The sequence below is a fragment of the Malaya genurostris genome, chromosome 2 (genome assembly GCF_030247185.1).
Source record: "Malaya genurostris strain Urasoe2022 chromosome 2, Malgen_1.1, whole genome shotgun sequence".
Taxonomy (NCBI): domain Eukaryota; kingdom Metazoa; phylum Arthropoda; class Insecta; order Diptera; family Culicidae; genus Malaya; species Malaya genurostris.
Window position 1 is genome coordinate 204,292,957 of NC_080571.1, and position 20,236 is coordinate 204,313,192.

Genomic DNA, 20,236 nt, shown 5'->3' on the forward strand with positions numbered 1-20,236 from the left:
TCTTCTATGCACATATGCTGTGCATTTGGCTGTCAGCTTTCGTTTGTTTACTTGTTTGTGCGGTTGAAATTCTGCGTTTTCAAAATGCCGCGTATTGGTGAAAGTGAAAATTGAGGTTCTGGACACATGGCTAAGTGAGAAGGGCATTACTATGCGAAAGTTGGCGAAGCGGTTTGGAATTCATCATGCCAGTGTTAAAACCATCATGAATAAGTTTTGGGAACACTATTCTTTGGATGAGCTACCAGGAAGAGGCAGAAAATCTGGTTCTTCCAACCCGAAACTGGATTAGAAAGTGGTAACCATGAAGAACAAATCAATGTCAATACGTGATTTGGTCAAAAATGCAGGAACGAGTGTCGGAATGAGCCACCGTATCAAGAGGCGAAATGACCTGAAGACCTACAAGAAGCAGTAGAACAGAAGAAGCGAGCAGCAACAAGGGCCCGGAAATTGTATTCGCGTCTTTCGCAGTGTTTGCGATGCATGCGTTTTGATGGACGATGAGACTTATGTAAAGGAGGACTTAAAAACCCTTCCAGGTCCACAATACATTACTGTCGTCGTTAAGGAGGATGTGAGCGATGCGGACAGGTCGATTCAAGTGGAGAAATTCGGTCGAAAGGTACTGGTATGGCAAGCAATATGCTCCTGTGGATTGAAGTCAACCATTTTTTACACTACCGGAACTTTAAATGCATATCTGAGTTACTCCAGAAGAGATTGCTGCCTTTATATAAGAAGCATAGTACAACTCCACTGTTTTGGTCGGATTTAGCGTCGGCTCACTATGCCAAAACCACTCTCAATTGACTTGCGGTAAAGGGTATACATTTCGTCAAGAAAAATATCAATCCACCAAATTGCCCTCAGCATCGACCCATCGAACGTTACTGGGCAATCGTGAAGAGGGTCTTCAAGAAGACTGGTAAGGCAGCTAGGAACATGCAGGAGTTCAAAAAATTTGGGCTCAAGCGTCCAAAAAATGCGATGCAACACTTGTCCGGAACTTGATGAAGAGCGTTCGATCAAAAGTTCGAAAATTCTTGAAGGAACGACTAAAATTTCATTCGGTTTTCATTATGAACTCGTACAATAAAGGATTATTTTTAGTTTGAATAAAATATCGTTTTTTATCACAATTTGAAAGAAAAATTTGTGGATAGCTTATTGTCGATACACTCCTTATTCAATCTTTTACAAGACTGAAGCAATCTTTTAAGGCTATTTAAAAAACCGTCCATCTTAAAACTTGTTGAAATTAGGAGTGTATTCTAGAAATGGGCAAAATCGTTCATTTCAAAGAACCGATGAAAACTGAACAGTTCTACTGAAAGAATTAGTTCTATTGAACCGTTCTTTCGTTTTACTGAAACTTTGTATGTTTTTCCGAAAATAATATGAGAGCTACAAACTATATTTTGTAGTAAACAGATTCTATAATAGTGAGCGCTTTTCGTATGTGTTCTACCAATAATACTTCTCTCTTGTATACATCTTCAAAGTTTCCTCAAACCAGAAAACGTTTCGAAAGACGCTACTTATTTGTATACATACTCAAAGAATTCGATTACTTTCATTTCTATTGAGAAGAATAGAGAACTATCATTGTTCAATAAAGAACTCCAGTTCACTCACTCTTCGAGGAGAACTACTTCTTTTGGACCGTCCACGGACTAGTGTATTCCAATACTATTTTAGCCTAGTATAGTCTAGAAAAAAGTATAAGGTTAAAAATGAATGAATTGAAGAACAACTCTCCTCCCGTAAAACCGATTCCTTCTAACAACATATTCGATATTCTTTCAAATTTGGAGACGAGACAGTTTTGGTCAACAAGGGGCGCTTTATAATAATCTCCGCTAAATATCAATAACATAATTAAACTAATGTCACGGATACCAAAAAAATACTTGTTAATGGCAATTTTAAGAAGAAAACAATTTTTTTTCATAAGATTAAGAGAAAACATGGCAATCTTGCGATATGAAATTAGATGACAAATAAGGCCTAGCCAAGAGAATTAAGTGCAAATTTTCATCTCATATTTTTGAAGATTTTTATTGTTGAAACAGGTAATTTCAGTAGTTATCAATCGTTGATCAAACAAGTGAAAAGTGCACATTACTAATTATGAAGTCATCCAACATTGAAACACGACGAAGTGTAAAACTTGAGACGAAAATGTTTCCTAAGTAGAAAATGAATTTATTTTTCACTGTCTGATTCAGGTACGTTGAAGGATATGATTCATGTTCGAAGTTATGAGATGGAAATAGGAGCTCAGATGAAATAGCCGTTGCCCTAATTTTGTTTTTTTTTTGTTTTTATACCAAGATAAACTGAGAATAATTTAATGAATAACATTATACATATAGATTTATGAGAATGATATCATTACTCCAACAGGTGCAATAAAACATATTTTTTCACTTGTATTCGATTAGTTTTAGGAAAGAGAGTCGACATTGAAATTGTCAAAATCCTCTTATGACTGATATTCAAGTGTGGACAATCTGTTACTCAGACAAATTTTTTTACCCCATATCACTTTCATTCCGTTGCTTACCAGTCAGTAACGTTTTTTGCTGAACCAGATTTAGAAGACCCTCCGCTGCTGGCAGGAAACCTTTGGTTAGATTTCTTCGCCACTCGTTTTAAGGGCGAATATTTATGCATCGTTAGACGATATGTAGAGAGCCTTTTTTATGCTTCAGTACGCCACAGGCGTTGGCATCAACGGAAGACCGACAGTTGGCAACAGAGCGTGCTCTATCACAAGCATGCCAGAACCCAAGAAGAGTGCCCTATGTACTGGGCTGTAAAACATTGTTGGGATCATTCTGGTTTATCACTGCATAAACTGAATTAATTCGTAACTGAGGACTGTGTGGTTTTCCGGTGGGTGACAAATGAAGCGCGAAACAACAAGTGAGGATTTGTTGTTGTTGTTATTTTGGTCTTGGTACCAAGATCCTGTCTCATATGACTGATGGAAATCGACGAAAGTACAATCTGAGAAATCTGTATTATTTGAAACTTGAAACATAGCATCAAATTTTAATATCTATTTCAAGTATAACTTTTTAAAATACTGTTCGACAATGGGATCATCTGGAAAATAGGCCTTTTAGGTTGGTTCTCCTTCAGTTTTAAATGATTAAAAAACACATTTTCATGTAATTTATGATGAAATATATACGAATTGCATCAATTGTACTACATGTTCTATCACTTAACTTTTGGATTTTCTTTCGATCTAACGAACATTCTCATTCTACTGTTATATCAGGACAAATAACCATTTGTTGATGTACTTTAAGGTACCGCTGTTTTGAAATGTTATTTTAACTGAAAAAATCAACTACCGAAGTTGGAACAGCTGAGATCGGTAATCCGAATTAGGTGTGAACGCATGCATGTAAGGTGCTAAAAATAAATCTTTAGAGCTTTTCCACACAATACTGTAATGAGAGTTGTCTCCACTGGTTGCACTTGAATTAGGTTATACCAGATCCAGTCAGCTTAGAACGAAATCAGTCTTCAGTTCAGCTACGTGATCGCACGGCACCACATTGAACATATCATGTCAATTGCATGGGTGCGCAGTGCTATTACAGACTAACAGACATGACACTATGAGTAAATTCTTCGTTGATAAGATATTTATCTTTTTTAGCGATATTTGAAGTCAACAATTTATTTTTCTCAACGTTGTTCAGAAAAATTACTTCTCAAGTACGTGAGACCGAAATCAGTACATTACAGATAATTCTGTATGAATGTCAACTCTGTTGATGAATGAAAAATTACATACAGTCACAGAGAACTGACATCCAAGCTAGTACAAACTTTTTCAAAAAAGCTGTGTGAAGCATACAAGTAAAAATCAGCTTTGCGCACAACTTTGTACGCATGAATTACCATTGTATGAAAGCTCGAACGCAAGAGCCCATTACTGGGCTGCTCGAAGCGCCTCGACAGGAGAATTGCTACTTGTTGATTACTTTTTAAAACAACCGTTAAATTTCTTACATAAATTGAAATCTCTACTTGGATGTCTGATCTCTGTGACACAGTCTAGATGACGGACTGAATGTTTTTGATTGAGTAACGTGGTGCCATCATGACATATGAGAGTACTGTCCCAACTAAAGGAATACTCGAAATGGCCGTTAAAATGATTAACACTCCAAATACCAAGCCTCAAAAAAAGTTGGAACGGTAACTTTGAGCTGTCATAGCTCAGCTGTTTTTCAACGAATCTCAATAAATTTTACACCCTCGAATTTTGTGAAGTTCGTAGATTGATTCCAAAACTTTGTAGCAGACGATTGGTAAAGGAAAACCAATGAAATTTTGATTTTTTCCGTTCCAAGTTTTTTTCACGCGCCCAATATGCCCTATCTGCTTTCAATTTTCTTTCCTTTGGCATAAACGTCGCATAGAAAATATTGACTACTTCAACTTTACCGAGTCATAACTTTGTTGTTAGTCAACCGATCTTCAAAATTTGTTCACCATTGGAAAGGTACTACTTCCACAAATAAAATGCACTGGAAAAAACTAAAAATAGGGTTGTCTACCCAAAGTTATAATGAAAACTGTAGATAGATGACCTAAGAAAAGATGAGACTTTTTACAATGATCGTAAATATCTCGAAATTCAAAGCGATGACCTATATATTTATATACATCTTTCGATTGCTAGTGATACCAGCTACAATTTTCGCTCAACTACCATTCCTACACAATCAGAAGAAAACATTGAGAAATCGATCAATTTATAAATATATATGTATTTTTCTTTTTTTTTCACATGTTTGTATATAACTCAAAAATTAAAGCGATGACATGTACATTTTTTTGATTCAAAATATTGAAATCATTACCAGAAACAATGTATTGATGATCAAAGTTATATATTCGTTCAAAAAATCTCAAGAAATTTGGTACAAATACAGAGAATTTCTATTATTGGGAAAATTTTGCCAAAAAAAAAAAAACAATTCAAAACTTTGAAATTTTATGACATATATTTTTTTATTATTTTAGTTGGAAATTTATTATGAACAAAATTTACAAAAAAAACTGAAACTTGGATTTCACTGAAAATTTTGGTAAATATACCCAAACTCTAAAAATAATAATGTTTTTGTATTGGACAAAAGATCTAAATAATTTTTATGCACAACCCAAACGGAATTGATAACTACTAAAATTAATTTTTTTTTGTTTTAGGTTTTCCGTAAAATCTCAAAAAATCGGTAGAAGATCGGAAATTTCAAAATTTCTGATATATATTGCGTTCCAACGTCAGTGAAAATCAAAGTGAAAATATTGGAATCCGTTTTGATATCATCTGTTTCAAAGAGACGTAGAATTTGTTTTTATTAATAAAATAAATTTTGTGACAACACGAAAATTTTAAATTATTTCAATGGCTTTGTACAAAAAGAAATAGAACGTAAATTTATATGAATTTCATATACTAACCCATGGCCAAAGAAACAAACTACAATTTAAAAAAAAAATTATTGCTTGATTTTTGTTTTACAAGCAATTAAGAACAAAAACATATATCTTAAACTTTCCGCTATCCTAAACGACATCAATTATAGTCGATTGAATATTAGAATTCAAATATCACAAACTTAGAATTATTTCGGAATGTATAGAATTCGAAAATTATTTGAATTTTCTATTAGTAAACAATTCAGAAAAAGTAGAATTCTGAATTTAGCACAAAAAATCATACGAAATTAAGTAAAACTTGTTTTTATCCACCTAGTTGTGTAATGATGCCTTTCTCATATCTCTCTTATTCTCATATAAAAAATGTAAACAGTTTTGTTTGATTTTTGAAAAACATGAAAGCAGTGCATGAACTAGTGTAACCTACAAATTGAAACAGTTCTCAAATCGGTTAGGTCATCTTTCTCAGTGAAGTGAGTTCCACTATTTCAGGAACTTATGAAACTGGAATCGCCCCGAATATTGGCTTTGCAGCAGCCTTTGCGATTAGCACCAACCAACCAATCTATTTGCAGCTTACAGTTGTCTTCGTCTCGAAAAACAAAGTCTTCGTTTGAATGCTTTTTACTGAATGAAACTCTGCACCTATGTTATCAGAACTAATTGGCTCAAGTGGCATGTTCCCCTGGTTGTTTGGAGATTCGTGCCTTGCGTAGCTTCTCATCAACTTCCTGATGGGAAGGGAAGGATAAAAGGAACATGGAAGTTAATTGAGAATTGGGGGAGGTGGGAAAACAGCACAAAACATAAAGAAATAAGTCGTCCTGCATCCCCGAAAGGATGCTGAACGATCTGCAGGTGCCAAAATGCACGGTTGATAAAACCTCCAACCACCGAGAGGCGTTAGAGATTTTACAAAAGCGACACCATTCTGCATTCCCCGAAGAATGCAGAACGATTTCTTCCCGAATATGCACTTGAATTAATTTGATACTTTAGAAGACAAAAACACCATATATAGCTAATAAATGACTGATACGAATATTTTTCAATGAAAAAATCCAATGTATGAACATAATTTAAAATTTTTTAAAAATATCTCCACCACCTTTTTTTTATAAACATGCTCGAAAATATTTTCTTTCAAATACAAGAAACGGATTTTTTTTTCGTTTTCCTCAATGTTAGATATAGCAGTTTAAAAATAACCTGTTTTTGAACTAGTTTTGCTCATAACTTCGGTTCAGAAAACGCTACCTGAACACGCCAGTCATTAAAAAATTGGTTTTAACAAACTCTAAAAGATGTTCAAAGATACCTATACGAAAAGAGAAAAATATAAATGCTAGAGCAAAAAATCTGATTTTTTGAGGAACACCCTAAGTTGCTCTTTAAAAATAGCTGTAACACTAAAACCGTTGCAGATACTACTATGGTGTCCTCAGCAAAGCTGCTCGATATAAGTTTATCTACAATGTTGCCGAAAATGCAGTCCTCTATCTCAATACATCCGGAAAATAAGTTTTGGATCACCTTAATAATAAGAGCCACCCTAATACCATGTACATTGACATATGGCTTATCTTCACTGATCATTTGTTTTGAAGACATCATAGCTCTAAAGTATAAGGTTAAGCCACAAATGTTTTTGTCCCCCTAAATTGTGAATCCGGACCACTGTGCAATGCAATTTAACTCGGAAATTTTAAAATTTCCGATCTTCTACCTATTTTTTTAAATTCTACGGCAAACCTACAACAAAATCAGAATTTTAGTAGTTATCAAATGCGTTTGGGTTGTGCATAAAAATTGTTTAGATCGTTTGTCCAATACAAAAATATTTTAAGAATTTTAGGTTATTTACTAAAAATTTTAAAATTTTCAGTGAAATCCAAGTTTCAGTTTTTTTTGTAAATTGTGTTCATAATAAATTTCCAACTAAAATAATAAAAAAATATATGTCACACAATTTCAAAGTTTTGATTTCATGTTGTTTGGCAAAATTTTAACAATAACATAAATTCTCTGTATTTGTACCAAATTTCTTGAGATTCTTTGAATCGATATATAATTTTGATCATCAGTACATTGTTTCTGGTAATGATTCCAATATTTTGAATCAAAAAAATGTACATGTCATCGCTTTAATTTTTGAGTTATATACAAACATGTGAAAAAAAATGAAAAATTCATATATATTTATAAATTCATCGATTGTTTAATGTTTTCTTTTGATTGTGCAGGAATGGTAGTTGAGCGAAAATTGTAGCTGGTATCACTAGCAATCGAATGATGTATAAAAATATATAGGTCATCGCTTTGAATTTCGAGATATTTACGATCATTGTAAAAAGTCTCATCTTTTCTTAGGTCATCTATCTACAGTTTTCATTATAACCTTGGGTAGACAACCCTATTTTTAGTTTTTTTCAGTGCATTTTATTTCTGGAAGTATTACCTTTCCAATGGTGAACAAATTTTGAAGATCGGTTGACTAACAACATAGTTATGACTCGGTAAAGTTGAAGTTCTCAATATCCGATTCGCGATGCAGGTGCCGCATGAATGCAGATAGGGCACGTTTTGTGCTCGAAAAAAAACTTGGAACGGGAAAAATCTGATTTTCATTAGTTTTTCCTAAAAGATTGCCAATAATGATATACTTAAAATAATCTACAAACTTCACAAAATTCGAGGGTGAAAAATTTATCGAAATTGGTCAAGTAACAACTGAGCTATGATAGCTCAAAGTTACCGTTCCAACTTTTTTTGAGGCTTGGTGCTTCGCGTAACTTTTTTAGGCTTGGTATTAGGAGTGTTAAAGAATCCAACTGCAACAGCGCAGCATTTGGAAGCGATATACAGGGTCCGCCATGTAAATTTTTTTTAAACATTCAATAAGGCGGCCAAACGACATCGGAATTTCGAGTGATAATTGGACCTTCGAAGACTGTGCGCAGAAGATCGATCGTAGCGTTGGCTGTGTGGCACGGAGCGTCGTCTTGTTGGAATCAAATGGTGTCCAAGTCTTCCTCTTCAAGTAACGGGGAGAACCAATCGCTAATCATGGCGCGGTAGCGCTCGCCATTGACCGTAGCGGCGGTTCCTGCCTCATTTTCGAAGAAAAATGGCCCAATGATGCCGCCAGACCAAAATCCGCACCAAACCGTCACTCTCTGAGGATGCTTCGACTTCTCCATGATAACGTGCGGGTTTTCCGTCCCTCAGATGCGACAATTTTGCTTATTAACATACCCGCTTAGATGAAAATGAGCCTCATCCGAGAAGATGATTATTTGGCAAAAATCGGCGTCTTCTTCAAGCTGATCGCAAGCCAAGTTGGCATTATTTTCACGCGTTCCTCAAGCGTATACACAACCATTTTCGTTCAGCGAAAGGATAAAACTAACTTTTTGTCAAATCAGAAGTGACATTAAGGTTACCAATGTCGAAATAATTGCTATTTCAAAAAAAAATGTTAGATGGCGGACCCTGTAGACTTTCATTTGTATGGGCTTAAATAGCTTTAGAAGATATGATCACAAGCTCGAGTATTGACATAAGTGGTACGATTTTTCGGGATTCCGTTTCGCTGCAATTTTGAGGTAATAATGTAAACATACTTCGATGATGTGTGTTGATGGAAAAATTTATAAAAAGAAACGGAAACTTTACGAAAGAAACTATCACAAATATCAATAAACGATATTGAGGTGGTTGATGACATCGTGTCCTTGGGGGTTCATTTCCGGTAATGATGCCATCAGAGAAACGCAGAGGTGTATTTTAGCAGCAAATCGTGGGTACTTTGAACTTAAACTCTCGGTTCCTAATACACTACCGGATTAGTTTTTGAGTGTGATCAATATGCAGTCACGTGGAGTCGGCGGTGGTGCACCCGTCGTGCTGCATATTTTCGTGTAGATATTTATCTGGTAATAATCTTAAGACTCTTTTTGTTAACGTAATTTTCGTAAATTCCATGCAGACTACAATGAATATTTATTAGGTATTTAAAGAGTTTTGTTAGGAAATTTGTTTAGACATAGATTTGCAACGCATAAGGTGTGATTGTGTTGCGAATAATACGTTGTTCTATCGAAAATAGAGGACACGACTAACTAAATACATCAATAGGTAGTAGCATTCCCAACTACCAGTATTTCCACTAATTTCGGAAATATATCGTTTCGTGCATCGTATTCTCTGCAGTGCATATTACTACATAACATGATAGAATTCTAAAGCACTCTTGGCAACCGGCTACCCAGAGCAATAAACATATGATATTATTATCGTATTATTAGTAACTAAAATTCATCGAACTAACAATTTTTCCTTTTCCATTGATCATCATGCGGACATCAATGCAGTTGGCACAATATAAAACAATGTGTTGTTCCTAAGTATGTAGCATTTAAAAGACTCCACTCAATTTCACGTAGATTAATAAAATGTGTGAACAGAATAATACAGGTATATTCCATGAAAAACAAAATGGAATCATTATCAATTGGAACAGAGGTTAAAAAAGACAGTAGATAGTCGAACCGATCAAATACAAATTCATAGGTGTTATTCAATAAAAGAAGTTGTATAATCAATTCTGAAGACAGAACGGATAATCGTTAGTATGACGAAAATTCTTACTAAATGCGGTTTTCAGTCGTAACATTTTGTATTGACTGAGTTATTATACAGTCAACCGATTCGACTACAATTGCTGGAACATTTTTAATACTAAGTTAGCGCCATCCTTGCAAACACAGCTATAGCCAAACACAGAACAAAACTAGAATGGATAAAAAGACTATAACTATCAAAGGAGCTACGGAAACGAACAGAAATAACTAACGACAAACAACCATGCAGGACGAAACATGGAGAAGAAATATATTTGATATTTATTTTTATAAGCAGTATACTAACATCATCAATCTATCTTCGGCAAACCAGTCCGGAAGCGCAACCAAACCGGGAATGGAGCCCCGTTTAGTACCATATGGAGCACACATATTACCTCGTGGTAGTCTAGGGGGTATCGAATCGGAAAATACCTCATCGTCGTCGTTCGCGGTTACCAAATAATCCGGTGGTGGGATAATTTCGGTCGTATCGTTGTAGACCACCTTTTTCTTAATGGACGACTTTGACGAGGAACGGCGAGACAAACAACTTTCGCGGAACGACAGTTGCGTCCGAATACTCGTGTCGTCACTGTTAGCCGACTCTTTCCTACTGGGCGATGGGCAAGTGTCGTTCGGTTTCCAATCACTTGGAGGGCTACTGTCTGCCCCGTTGTCCGATACAACACTACAGGTAATAGCAGCGAGTTTTTCCTGCTCCTGTTCATCATCTACAACATTATCGGGAGCTGTCTTAGGCACATGATTGCAGTCACTACACAAATCACTATTATTGCTACCGCTATCACTAGCATCATTGTTGTGTTTCAACTCTTCTTCGCAGGAATCATTGTTTGGCAAGTAACGATGAATATCGATTGTTTCTTCGACCGTAGCTTGACTGTTGCTGGTATCACTTTTCAAGCGCTGGATTTTCTCTAAATCAGAAACACGTTCGTTAAGGTCCTCATCCACTTCCGATTGAATATCCACCGGTTGTTGAATGGGCGTTGGGAGAATTTCAATTTCCGAAACGGGTTCCAGACTTTCGGACGGGATGTTGTCTGTACCTGATGAACTTGATTCATCTGAAATAAAATAACAATTTGTGTTGGCTCATTTCTTCGAATGATTTCCTACTGTTACCCTATTGTGGTGCCATTGTTAAAGAAGAAGGATTAACGAACGTACTTTGTGATCTAATGAGTTCTAGTTGCGTTGTTTAAATTCAAGCATTGTATTTTTCAAATCACACAATTTTACATGTTCTTGAATATAACTTAGGGTGAAATGCAACGCCCGGGTTGGTGGTTCAATGCATAGGGCGCTGGTCTTACAAGCCAGTTGACGTATGTTCGAGCCCCGACCTGGAACGATTCTTAGTGTCAGTAGGATCCATAGTACTAGCCATGCAATGAATTCTGTACACTAAGAATCGGCTGCGAAGTCTGTTGAAACAGAAAGGCCAAATTCCACAAAAGGAATGTAATGCCAGGACTTTGCTTTGTGAAACGCAACGCTTCATTTATTTACATCTTATAAGATGTAAAATCACAAGATTTTTGTCAAACTGCGCTGACAAAGAAGCCCTTTGTAACTTCAAAAACAAACGAAACTTCATAATACCTGCGCTTACTGAAAAAGAGGTTATCCTATGAAGTCAAATCTATGGCTGTCATTCTTTTTTCGGTTTCGCATCTAATATTATTTGAATCCCACCGTAAAATAAATTGTACTACGGAGGTATCATAGAAAAGGATTGGAAAAAGAAACCATTCAACAAGTCCTATTGCAATATTGAATGGAAAAATGGAATATGATTTCGGTTCATGACTGATAAAGTATCTGTTGGCATATAGCCACTTCATCTTTTCATGGAATTGTACAGCTGTACGTAGTGTGCTTTTTCAAAATCCGAAATATCGGATCTACGAAAAACGGTACATGAATGAAAAGTAACATTACACCAAAATAGCATCACAGCAGGATGAAATATTGTTCTTACGTGAACCAGAAGCGTCGAGCATCTTACCATTTTTTTCGTCCGTCCGTTTTTCTTCAAACACTGCGTCACTTTTAACCGGACTGTTTGCGGAATCCGTCATTGGCTCCATTATTATATTACACGTCTCGTGATTAATTTCACTCCTGCTGCTTTCAGTGGCAGTGACGGTTTCGGTTATTTCAACCGTTTCGGCGACGGTGGTGGGAGTTTCGTTCGGCATTGAATCTGTTTCGTTCTTGACACAAACGGGTTCATCCTTCTGAAGTGCTGCCGAAGGTTCAGTGGTTGATTTTTGATGCTCACTTGACGTTGAGCTTTTATTTGACAACGCCTTTGGGCTGTCCAGGGGTTCATTGCTTTCATCGACATTTTCGATCGGAATTTCTATGGGATCCGGTAATGAGGGTTCAGTTTCAGGTGAGTCTTGTACGACTTCTGCGGATTCCTTCTCGTCTGTCTCTTGTGTTAGGGATTTGGCTTCCGTTTCAATAATTTCCACTTTGATTTCTTCCTCGCTAGACGGATTGTCTTCGATACAGGGTTCGTTGGAATTTTGACTAGCGAAATCATCTTCTTTGCCATGTTTTCTTTTATATTTTGGAGATTGGGGGTTCATACAGCGGCAGCAGGAAAACATTTTTTCTTTCCTTACTTACACTTTTCAACAGCAAACGTAACGCGTCACATATGTTAACAATTATAACGATAAAAATGTGCGTAACAGATTCACTCTAACGTTGTTTCGATGCTTTTTTCGTTATTATCATTGAATTTACACCTTTATCACACATTATTTCCACGAACGAAACTGTATAGGCACAGATTATGAATAACTTTTTCGAAGCATAACAGAAAATTACTTCACAAATGCGCACCTGAACAACTGTTTATAGTACCACCTAGGCATCTTAGAATTAAGGCAGTATGCCTTATTATATATATCATTAAATAAAAAAAACCTTTTACCGATAAATTTATAATCCTGCTAATTATTATAATAACATTTACTTTCACGTCAATTACAAGCTTGGATACGCAAATTGACTGCAGGAAGATGAGGCGGAGGTACGTGTTGGATTAACAGTACTTTTATCAGCTTTCGTGGAAGTTATTACATGCTCATTAGAATCTGATTTTAAAAGTATGCTCAACGTAATTATAAAGATTTCACCACAGAACGAAGTTTTGCTCCTACGAAAGGTTGCATTGAATTCGAAGTTTTCCTAAATCATTAATGTTAAAATCAAGGATAGCTTTTATCGTATCAAAGAACGCTCACTGGCGATTGAATCAGTGCCATCAAAGAGAGACGGATATCATCGCAACAACAAAAACCCGACATGGCTCATTTAACATAGAATCGACACCAGTGCGAGAGCGAATTTCTCTCGATGACATTTCTGAGAATCAAAGGTTAGCACGCTGCTGTGGGGATCCTCTCTGAAGCAACAAACGGTCGCTTATTCTCGTGTCGCGATCCGATTCTATACGGGCAGTTGATAGTTGCGATAGAATCATTTCACTATTGCCTTTTATTCTAACTATGTGCATAAAACCTTTGTATAAGTTGTGTCTATGAAAACGTCTGTGAATGCTCCACACAAGGGTTTTGAAATATTGCAACCTAGTATGAGAATCATCACGTTGAATCATCGATTCGATTTTCTGCGATAATTGTCAACTTGCGATTTTCTCGTGGGAAATTCCACACAGCAACGATCATTATCAGACTGTAATTTTTTTAAGGGCGTGAAATACTCATAATATGAAGTGGAGCGAAGAAATATAGCAAAATTCTCTCACGGTTCATGCATTGAGAGACTTGAGTTCTTGTAGAATCTTCTACCGGGTTGAAAATGTTGTATACAATACAATAGCAATACAGCAGCTTCTGTCAAATTTTCGGCAATCACCAACACTGGTTAAAATGCACTGCCAAATATTTGGCACCTGTTTGCTCTGTTTGTGCTCAAGCACAACACCTATATGCGATTATTTAAATTTCGGGGTATATCTTTGTGCACACCTTCAAAAAATCGCCTAAATTTACATTTTATAAGCAGAACATAGTGAAAATGGAATATTGTTAGATGTCGCAGTATTAAGTTTATATAAAAGAGATTTAGTATATGTATCGTTTTTTTATAATTTAGGTTAATCTTAAAAGTCATATTTTGTCAAAAAAAAATAGCGTCATAGTTGATTGACGCCATTATTTTGATGTCAGTGAGTATGTCAAATCGTGTTTCAAATAACTCGCTTTCGCGGCATTCGTTGCCTTTCTTATTTCATCAAAAGAAAACACGCAATTGAAGCTCATCGGTTGGTGGTACAATCTTCTGACGAGCAAGTTCCAGTGATCGAACATGTGAGACGTGGTTTGTCAATTTAAATATAAAGATTTCAATTCCGCAGACAATGAAATTCCTGGTGCAGTGGAAAAGTTCGAAGACGAAAAATAGCCGGTGTTATTAGATGAAGACACAACCCAATCACAACAAAAATTGGCACAGCAATTTGTCATCGTTTATAAGTCAAGTGAAAAATCCAGAAGTATAAAAAAGGGTGTCACAGTAGCTGAGCGACAGACAAATGGAAAATCGAAAATCGTTGTTGAAATGCTACTTTGATGTTTCGAAAGGAAACCTTTTCGATTTTGTAATAATCACGGGGGACCAAGAATCGATTAATTTCTAGAATCCGAAGCGAAAAAAATCATAGCTTTGACCTGGTGATGTCAATTTATCAACTGCAAGGCCAACTCCGTAAGACAAGGCTTTGTGTTTGTTCAACCGTTCTGATATATCATTTCGAAAAATGCGAAATGTCCGGAATGCATTAAAAAACTCACTTTCAAGGATCACATTGAAGGAATCCAGGCAAAGTGTAATAAATATATTAAATGTTTATATCCTCTTATAAACAGAAATTCTAAGCTCTGTCTAAAAAACAAACCGTTAATTTATAAACAAATTTTCAGACCAGCCATGCTTTATGCGGTACCAATTTGGTCAAGTTGTTGTTCCACCAGGAAGAAAACGCTTCAAAGGATTCAGAATAAAATTCTGAAAATGATTTTGAAGCGTCCTCCCTGGTTTAGCACAAATGAGTTACACAGACTCACAAATATAGAACCATTAGATGTAATGTCACATAATATTATAAGCAAATTCCGACAAAAATCGATGCAATCTTCAATTGAATCGATTCGCTCTCTGTATTAGTTAGTAAGTTAGTATATAAGTTCCTTTTCCCCATTACACAATACAAGTAGATTTAGAATTTTCCCTACACAAAAATCTCAGAATTGCGGAAGCAAATAATGTCTTCATGGTAATAACCAAATCATATATATGTATATATAACAGGGCTGAAAAGTCACCACTTGTGGCTGAACACCCAATTTAAATCTTAATAATTTAATTTTAACTCATATTCCAATGAATAGTTATTTAAAAAAAAAAAAAAAAATGTCCGGAATGCTCAATTGCAGATCAGCGTAGCGTTTCGGTAATTTTAAAGACCGTCTTTTCATTTATGTTTGAATTTTCGAGTACTATTTCGTGTCATCATTTGTAAGATTTCAACTGCGCTGAAAAACATAAAAAATCTACCAAAAAATATTACACAAGCATAACAACTTTTCAGTATATCAGCCGGTACATTCTTGTATTACGGAAACTATCATGGAACAGGCATTATTTTATGCATTCTTAAATTATTTAAACCCTTCTTAATCCACCTAGTGGTGTGATAATGCCTTTCTCTTCTTTCATAACAGTCTCATGAAGATATGTTTCATACTTTTATTATACTATTTGAAAAAGTCGACTTTTTGGGACTTAGAAAAAATATGAAAATATGAAGTCCCAGAAAGTTGATTTTTTCAAAAAATTTTTTTTTTGAGATGACACTAAATTTCGATGTTTCATGCAGTTTTAAGAGTTTCGGCATCAAAAAAAATTTTCGATTTTGGAAATTTCATGTACTCCCCCCTATGGTACTTTTTCAAGATCGAAAATTGTCAAACCTTTACCACCGGACAGCACCCCTTACGCATGTCCGATTTAGCTCAAATTTTGCATGAAGGCTTTTTTCGAGGTGCTTAAACTTTTGAGCACTAGAGTTTAACGAAAATAGAGGTGATCCCAAAATTTTGGCACCCTTACATATATAAGAGCGGTAAAAATCAATGTGTTTTGTCGGTTACGTCACTTATACCATCATATATCTGGAACCAAAAGTCACAGCCATTTGATCTTCGAACTTGATCAATGGCCCGACAGTAGCTTTCAAACGAGCCCAAGTTTGTTAAAATCGGTTCAGCCATCTCTGAGAAAATTGAGCGCGTTCAAATACAACGCTTTTTGTCGGTTACGTCACTTATACAATCATATCTCTGGAACCAAAAGTCACAGCCATTTGATCTTCGAACTTGATCAATGGCCCCACAGTCGCTTTCAAACGAGCCCAAGTTTGTTAAAATCGGTTCAGCCATCTCTGAGAAAATTGAGCGCGTTCAATTACAACGCTTTTTGTCGGTTACGTCACTTATACAATCATATCTCCGAAACCAAAAGTCACAGCCATTTGATCTTCGAACTTGATCAATGGCCCGACAATAGCTTTCAAACGAGCCCAAGTTTGTTAAAATCGGTTCAGCCATCTCTGAGAAAATTGAGCGCGTTCAAATATGTTCTAAAAGTGCACACACACACATACACACACACATACACACAGACATTTCCCGATCTCGTCGAACTGAGTCGAATGGTATATAACACTATGGGTCTCCGAGGCTCCGTTCGAAAGTCGGTTTTTCCAGCAATTCTAATACCTTTCTATAGAGAAAGGCAAAAACGATTATTATGAGGATCGTTCAACCTTAATTAATCTTTTAGAACTTTTGAACCATTTTAAGAATGAAATCCTACATCTCTTAAAAATCACCCTTTAAAATACATTTTAATACATTTAAAAGTGTTCTACATTTGCTTGGTGAATAAAACAAACTCTAGAACTTTACAATTTGAAATAACATACTACTTAATTTGACTCTAGCTTTTACGAAAGCTGTGAACGTTATTTTATATCATATGTTTCCGCATTCTTACCCGTGAAATTGTTGTTTAATTTTACGACTGCGGAGTCTTCGTAAAGATTGGACTGCAAGCACCAAAACGAAAAACGGCAGGACGGATATCCATAATAACAACACAGTGCTTGTAAAACGCTTTTAATTTCAAAGCGAAATTATAAAAAAATCACTTCACTCTAGTCCACAACTCTAAACCGCGTGTGGAAAACTATCAAGTACCTCCATTCAACTATTTTACAGTTGCCGCAGGAAGTTCCAGACAGCGAATTTTCTCTGTTGTTATACATTACCACCCACCGTACATTTGGCACAATTAAACAGAGTGGACTACCGTACAAGTCCGAATACCGGATACTATTGTTTGAATGTTATATAAATCATTTCATTTTTGTGCTGTGTTATTATTATACTGAGTTCTATTTATTGTAAAATATTCCAAACATTACCAAAATTAAATTATATACTATCCGGAATAATGTACACAATTGCTAGAATCATTCGCTACAAAATGCACACGGAATTCATTGGTAGCAAGTGCCAACATTATGATGATATCTAGTCTGCTGGGAAGGAAGTTAACAATTTTATCTTTTATTCGTAAGCATTCCACTTGTTGGAATTAGAACAATGCTACTGAATACGAAAACGGAAAGAGGAGTGAGAAAGTTAGAATAAAAATGAAACCTAAACGGTTGAGGTTTTTAACGTTTTGTTTCACTATGGACGTTGCCACGCCAACTCAAAAATAGGTCGAAATCGACCAAGTTTCTCTGAACACAGGAGATTTGCAACGATGGTATTCCTATTTTAACTCTTTTTTTAATTCACGTAAACTATGGTACATTAGTTATGTACAGTTATGTATTTCGGGGTTCTATTTTTTATGCGTAATGATGATTCGAATATTTATGAATTAAACTGATTTGCCTTTCTCATATAGAAAGGTTATGCAATCACTTGAAAAACCGACTAGTGAAAATTGGCCCGGAGGGCCAAGTGTCATATACCATTCGACTCAGTTAATCGAACTGAGCAATGTCTGTGTGTGTATGTGTATGTGTGTGTGCGTGTGTGTGTATGTGTCAAATAATCTCACTAGGTTTTCTCGGAGATAGCTGAACCGATTTTGACTTCCGGTTCCGGAGTTATAGGATAAAGTGTGTTACATATTGTACATCGTCACATAAACCGGCGAAACAAAAAACGTAAAAAATTCTCTAAACTGGTCTCAAAACTACAAAAAATCGATAGTTATTATCAGTAGGCAACTAAACAAACCGATTCCGGCTATCCTGGTTCCCGGTATCCGGTTCCGGAAGTACCGGAAATAGTGGTCATATATACCAAAATGGATCTCACTCACTTTTCTCAGCGATGGTTTGACCGATTTCCACAAACTTAGATTCGAATGAAAGGTCTCGTGGTCCCATACGGAATTCCTGAATTTCATCCGGATCCGACTTTCGGTTCCGGAATTATAGGGTAAAGTGTGTTCAATATTGTACACCGTCACTTAAAATATTTTCGGATGCAGCAAACATTTAAATCGTAATTTAAAGTGCGTACTAGAAGAGTTTGTGTGTCATGTTAGTTGGTGGCTGTACGAACCGGCTTTGATTATACCGGTTCTCGGGTTCCGGTGCCGGAAGTGCATATAATAGTGAACCCATTTCGTTTTCTTAAGGATGACTTACTCAATCAAATCACTGTTTTATTCTTTATTATATTATTTTATTTTATACACTCCTACCAATTGTAAAAAGGCTGCTGAATCACATATAATGCCTGTGGATGCTTACGGCGAGCATGCAAATAGTGGTTTCGAAAATTTGGAAGTGGTGATTTTGTTGACGTGAGAACCGAAGAAGGTGGGGGACCATCAAAAAAGTTTGAAGACGTCCAGTTGCAACCATTGTTGAACGAAGATGATGGACAAACTCAACAACTCGTAGAACCATTGAATGTGACCCAGCAAACTATGTGTTTGCGTTTGAATGCCATGGGAAAGATTTTGAAGATCGGAAGATGGGTGCCGCACGAATGGACTGATAGGCAGAAAGAAAATCGTAAACCCAGGAACAAACGAAAGATTTTTTTGCATCGAATCGTTACTGCCGATGAAAAACATGTCTATTTTGTGAACCCCAAGCGGAAAAGATCATATGTAGTGTTATATATTATGACCTTCTAAAACCTGGTGAAACGGTTAACAATGAACGCTACTAACAACAAGACTATCATTTGAATGATAAAAATGATGATTATAAAATCTTCGTGAATATTATGTTAATGTTGTAGATGAATTTGATACTTTTAAGATCTGATCACTTCAAATTAATGAAAGATAAATTAATATTTTTTCTCGGCAGTCGGCTGCCCAACACAAATCAGAACCAACAATACATTATTCTAAAGGTAAATAAAAGTATGAGAATTATGTTAACCTTTGTCTATTCAAACGGTTATTGTTATTCAAACGGTTTGCATTAATTATATTCACTCGTGTCTACAGTAGAATCTATTTTCTTTTAGAAGAGTTTTTGAAAGTCCTTGTTCGTTTCGCGGTAGCATTTACCAATTGTATTCCAGCCTACCTTTAGCGATTGTGAATTTAATAAACACTTTGAATCGGTATATGCGGCCTCTAGTTACAACTAGTAGTGCTGGACTAACAACCCTCAAAACTAAAAATTTCCTAGCCGATCTACACTTAAACCTGGCCGGCGGTACTGATTATTGAATTCTGAGTTTGCTAGAAGATTCGTCAATCTCAGGAATGATCATTTATAAATTCTCTGTACGATTTCAACTAATCCCGAACAGTAACAGAGATAAAATATCTACGACCCAGTGATTTTGTAACAAGATGGGAATCTTGAGAAAATAATTGAATGACACCTAATGTTGTCAAGTTGAAATTTTTAGGCTGTTGGTAAAATAATTGAAAAAAATAGACACACAGAACAGTGCTGTTTTCTACTTTTTCTAGACGAGAGGAGTTTTTATTCGAATGCGAATAGCTAAAAGTTGTCT

At 35.8% G+C, this 20,236-nt stretch overlaps 1 protein-coding gene across 1 annotated transcript in view; it reads right to left on the reverse strand.

Moving 5' to 3' along the window:
• The window catches only part of LOC131427181 (adenylyl cyclase-associated protein 1), a 62,074-nt gene that overhangs the window by 25,873 nt on the left and 15,965 nt on the right, over nucleotides 1-20,236 (reverse strand). The window contains exons 2-3 of the mRNA XM_058590150.1: nucleotides 12,133-12,913; nucleotides 10,405-11,188 (exon numbers count right to left, since the gene is read on the reverse strand). Of these exons, the coding sequence (XP_058446133.1) occupies nucleotides 10,405-11,188; nucleotides 12,133-12,742 (1,394 nt within the window). The 5' untranslated portion in view covers nucleotides 12,743-12,913. The remainder of the gene's footprint in view (nucleotides 1-10,404; nucleotides 11,189-12,132; nucleotides 12,914-20,236) is intronic.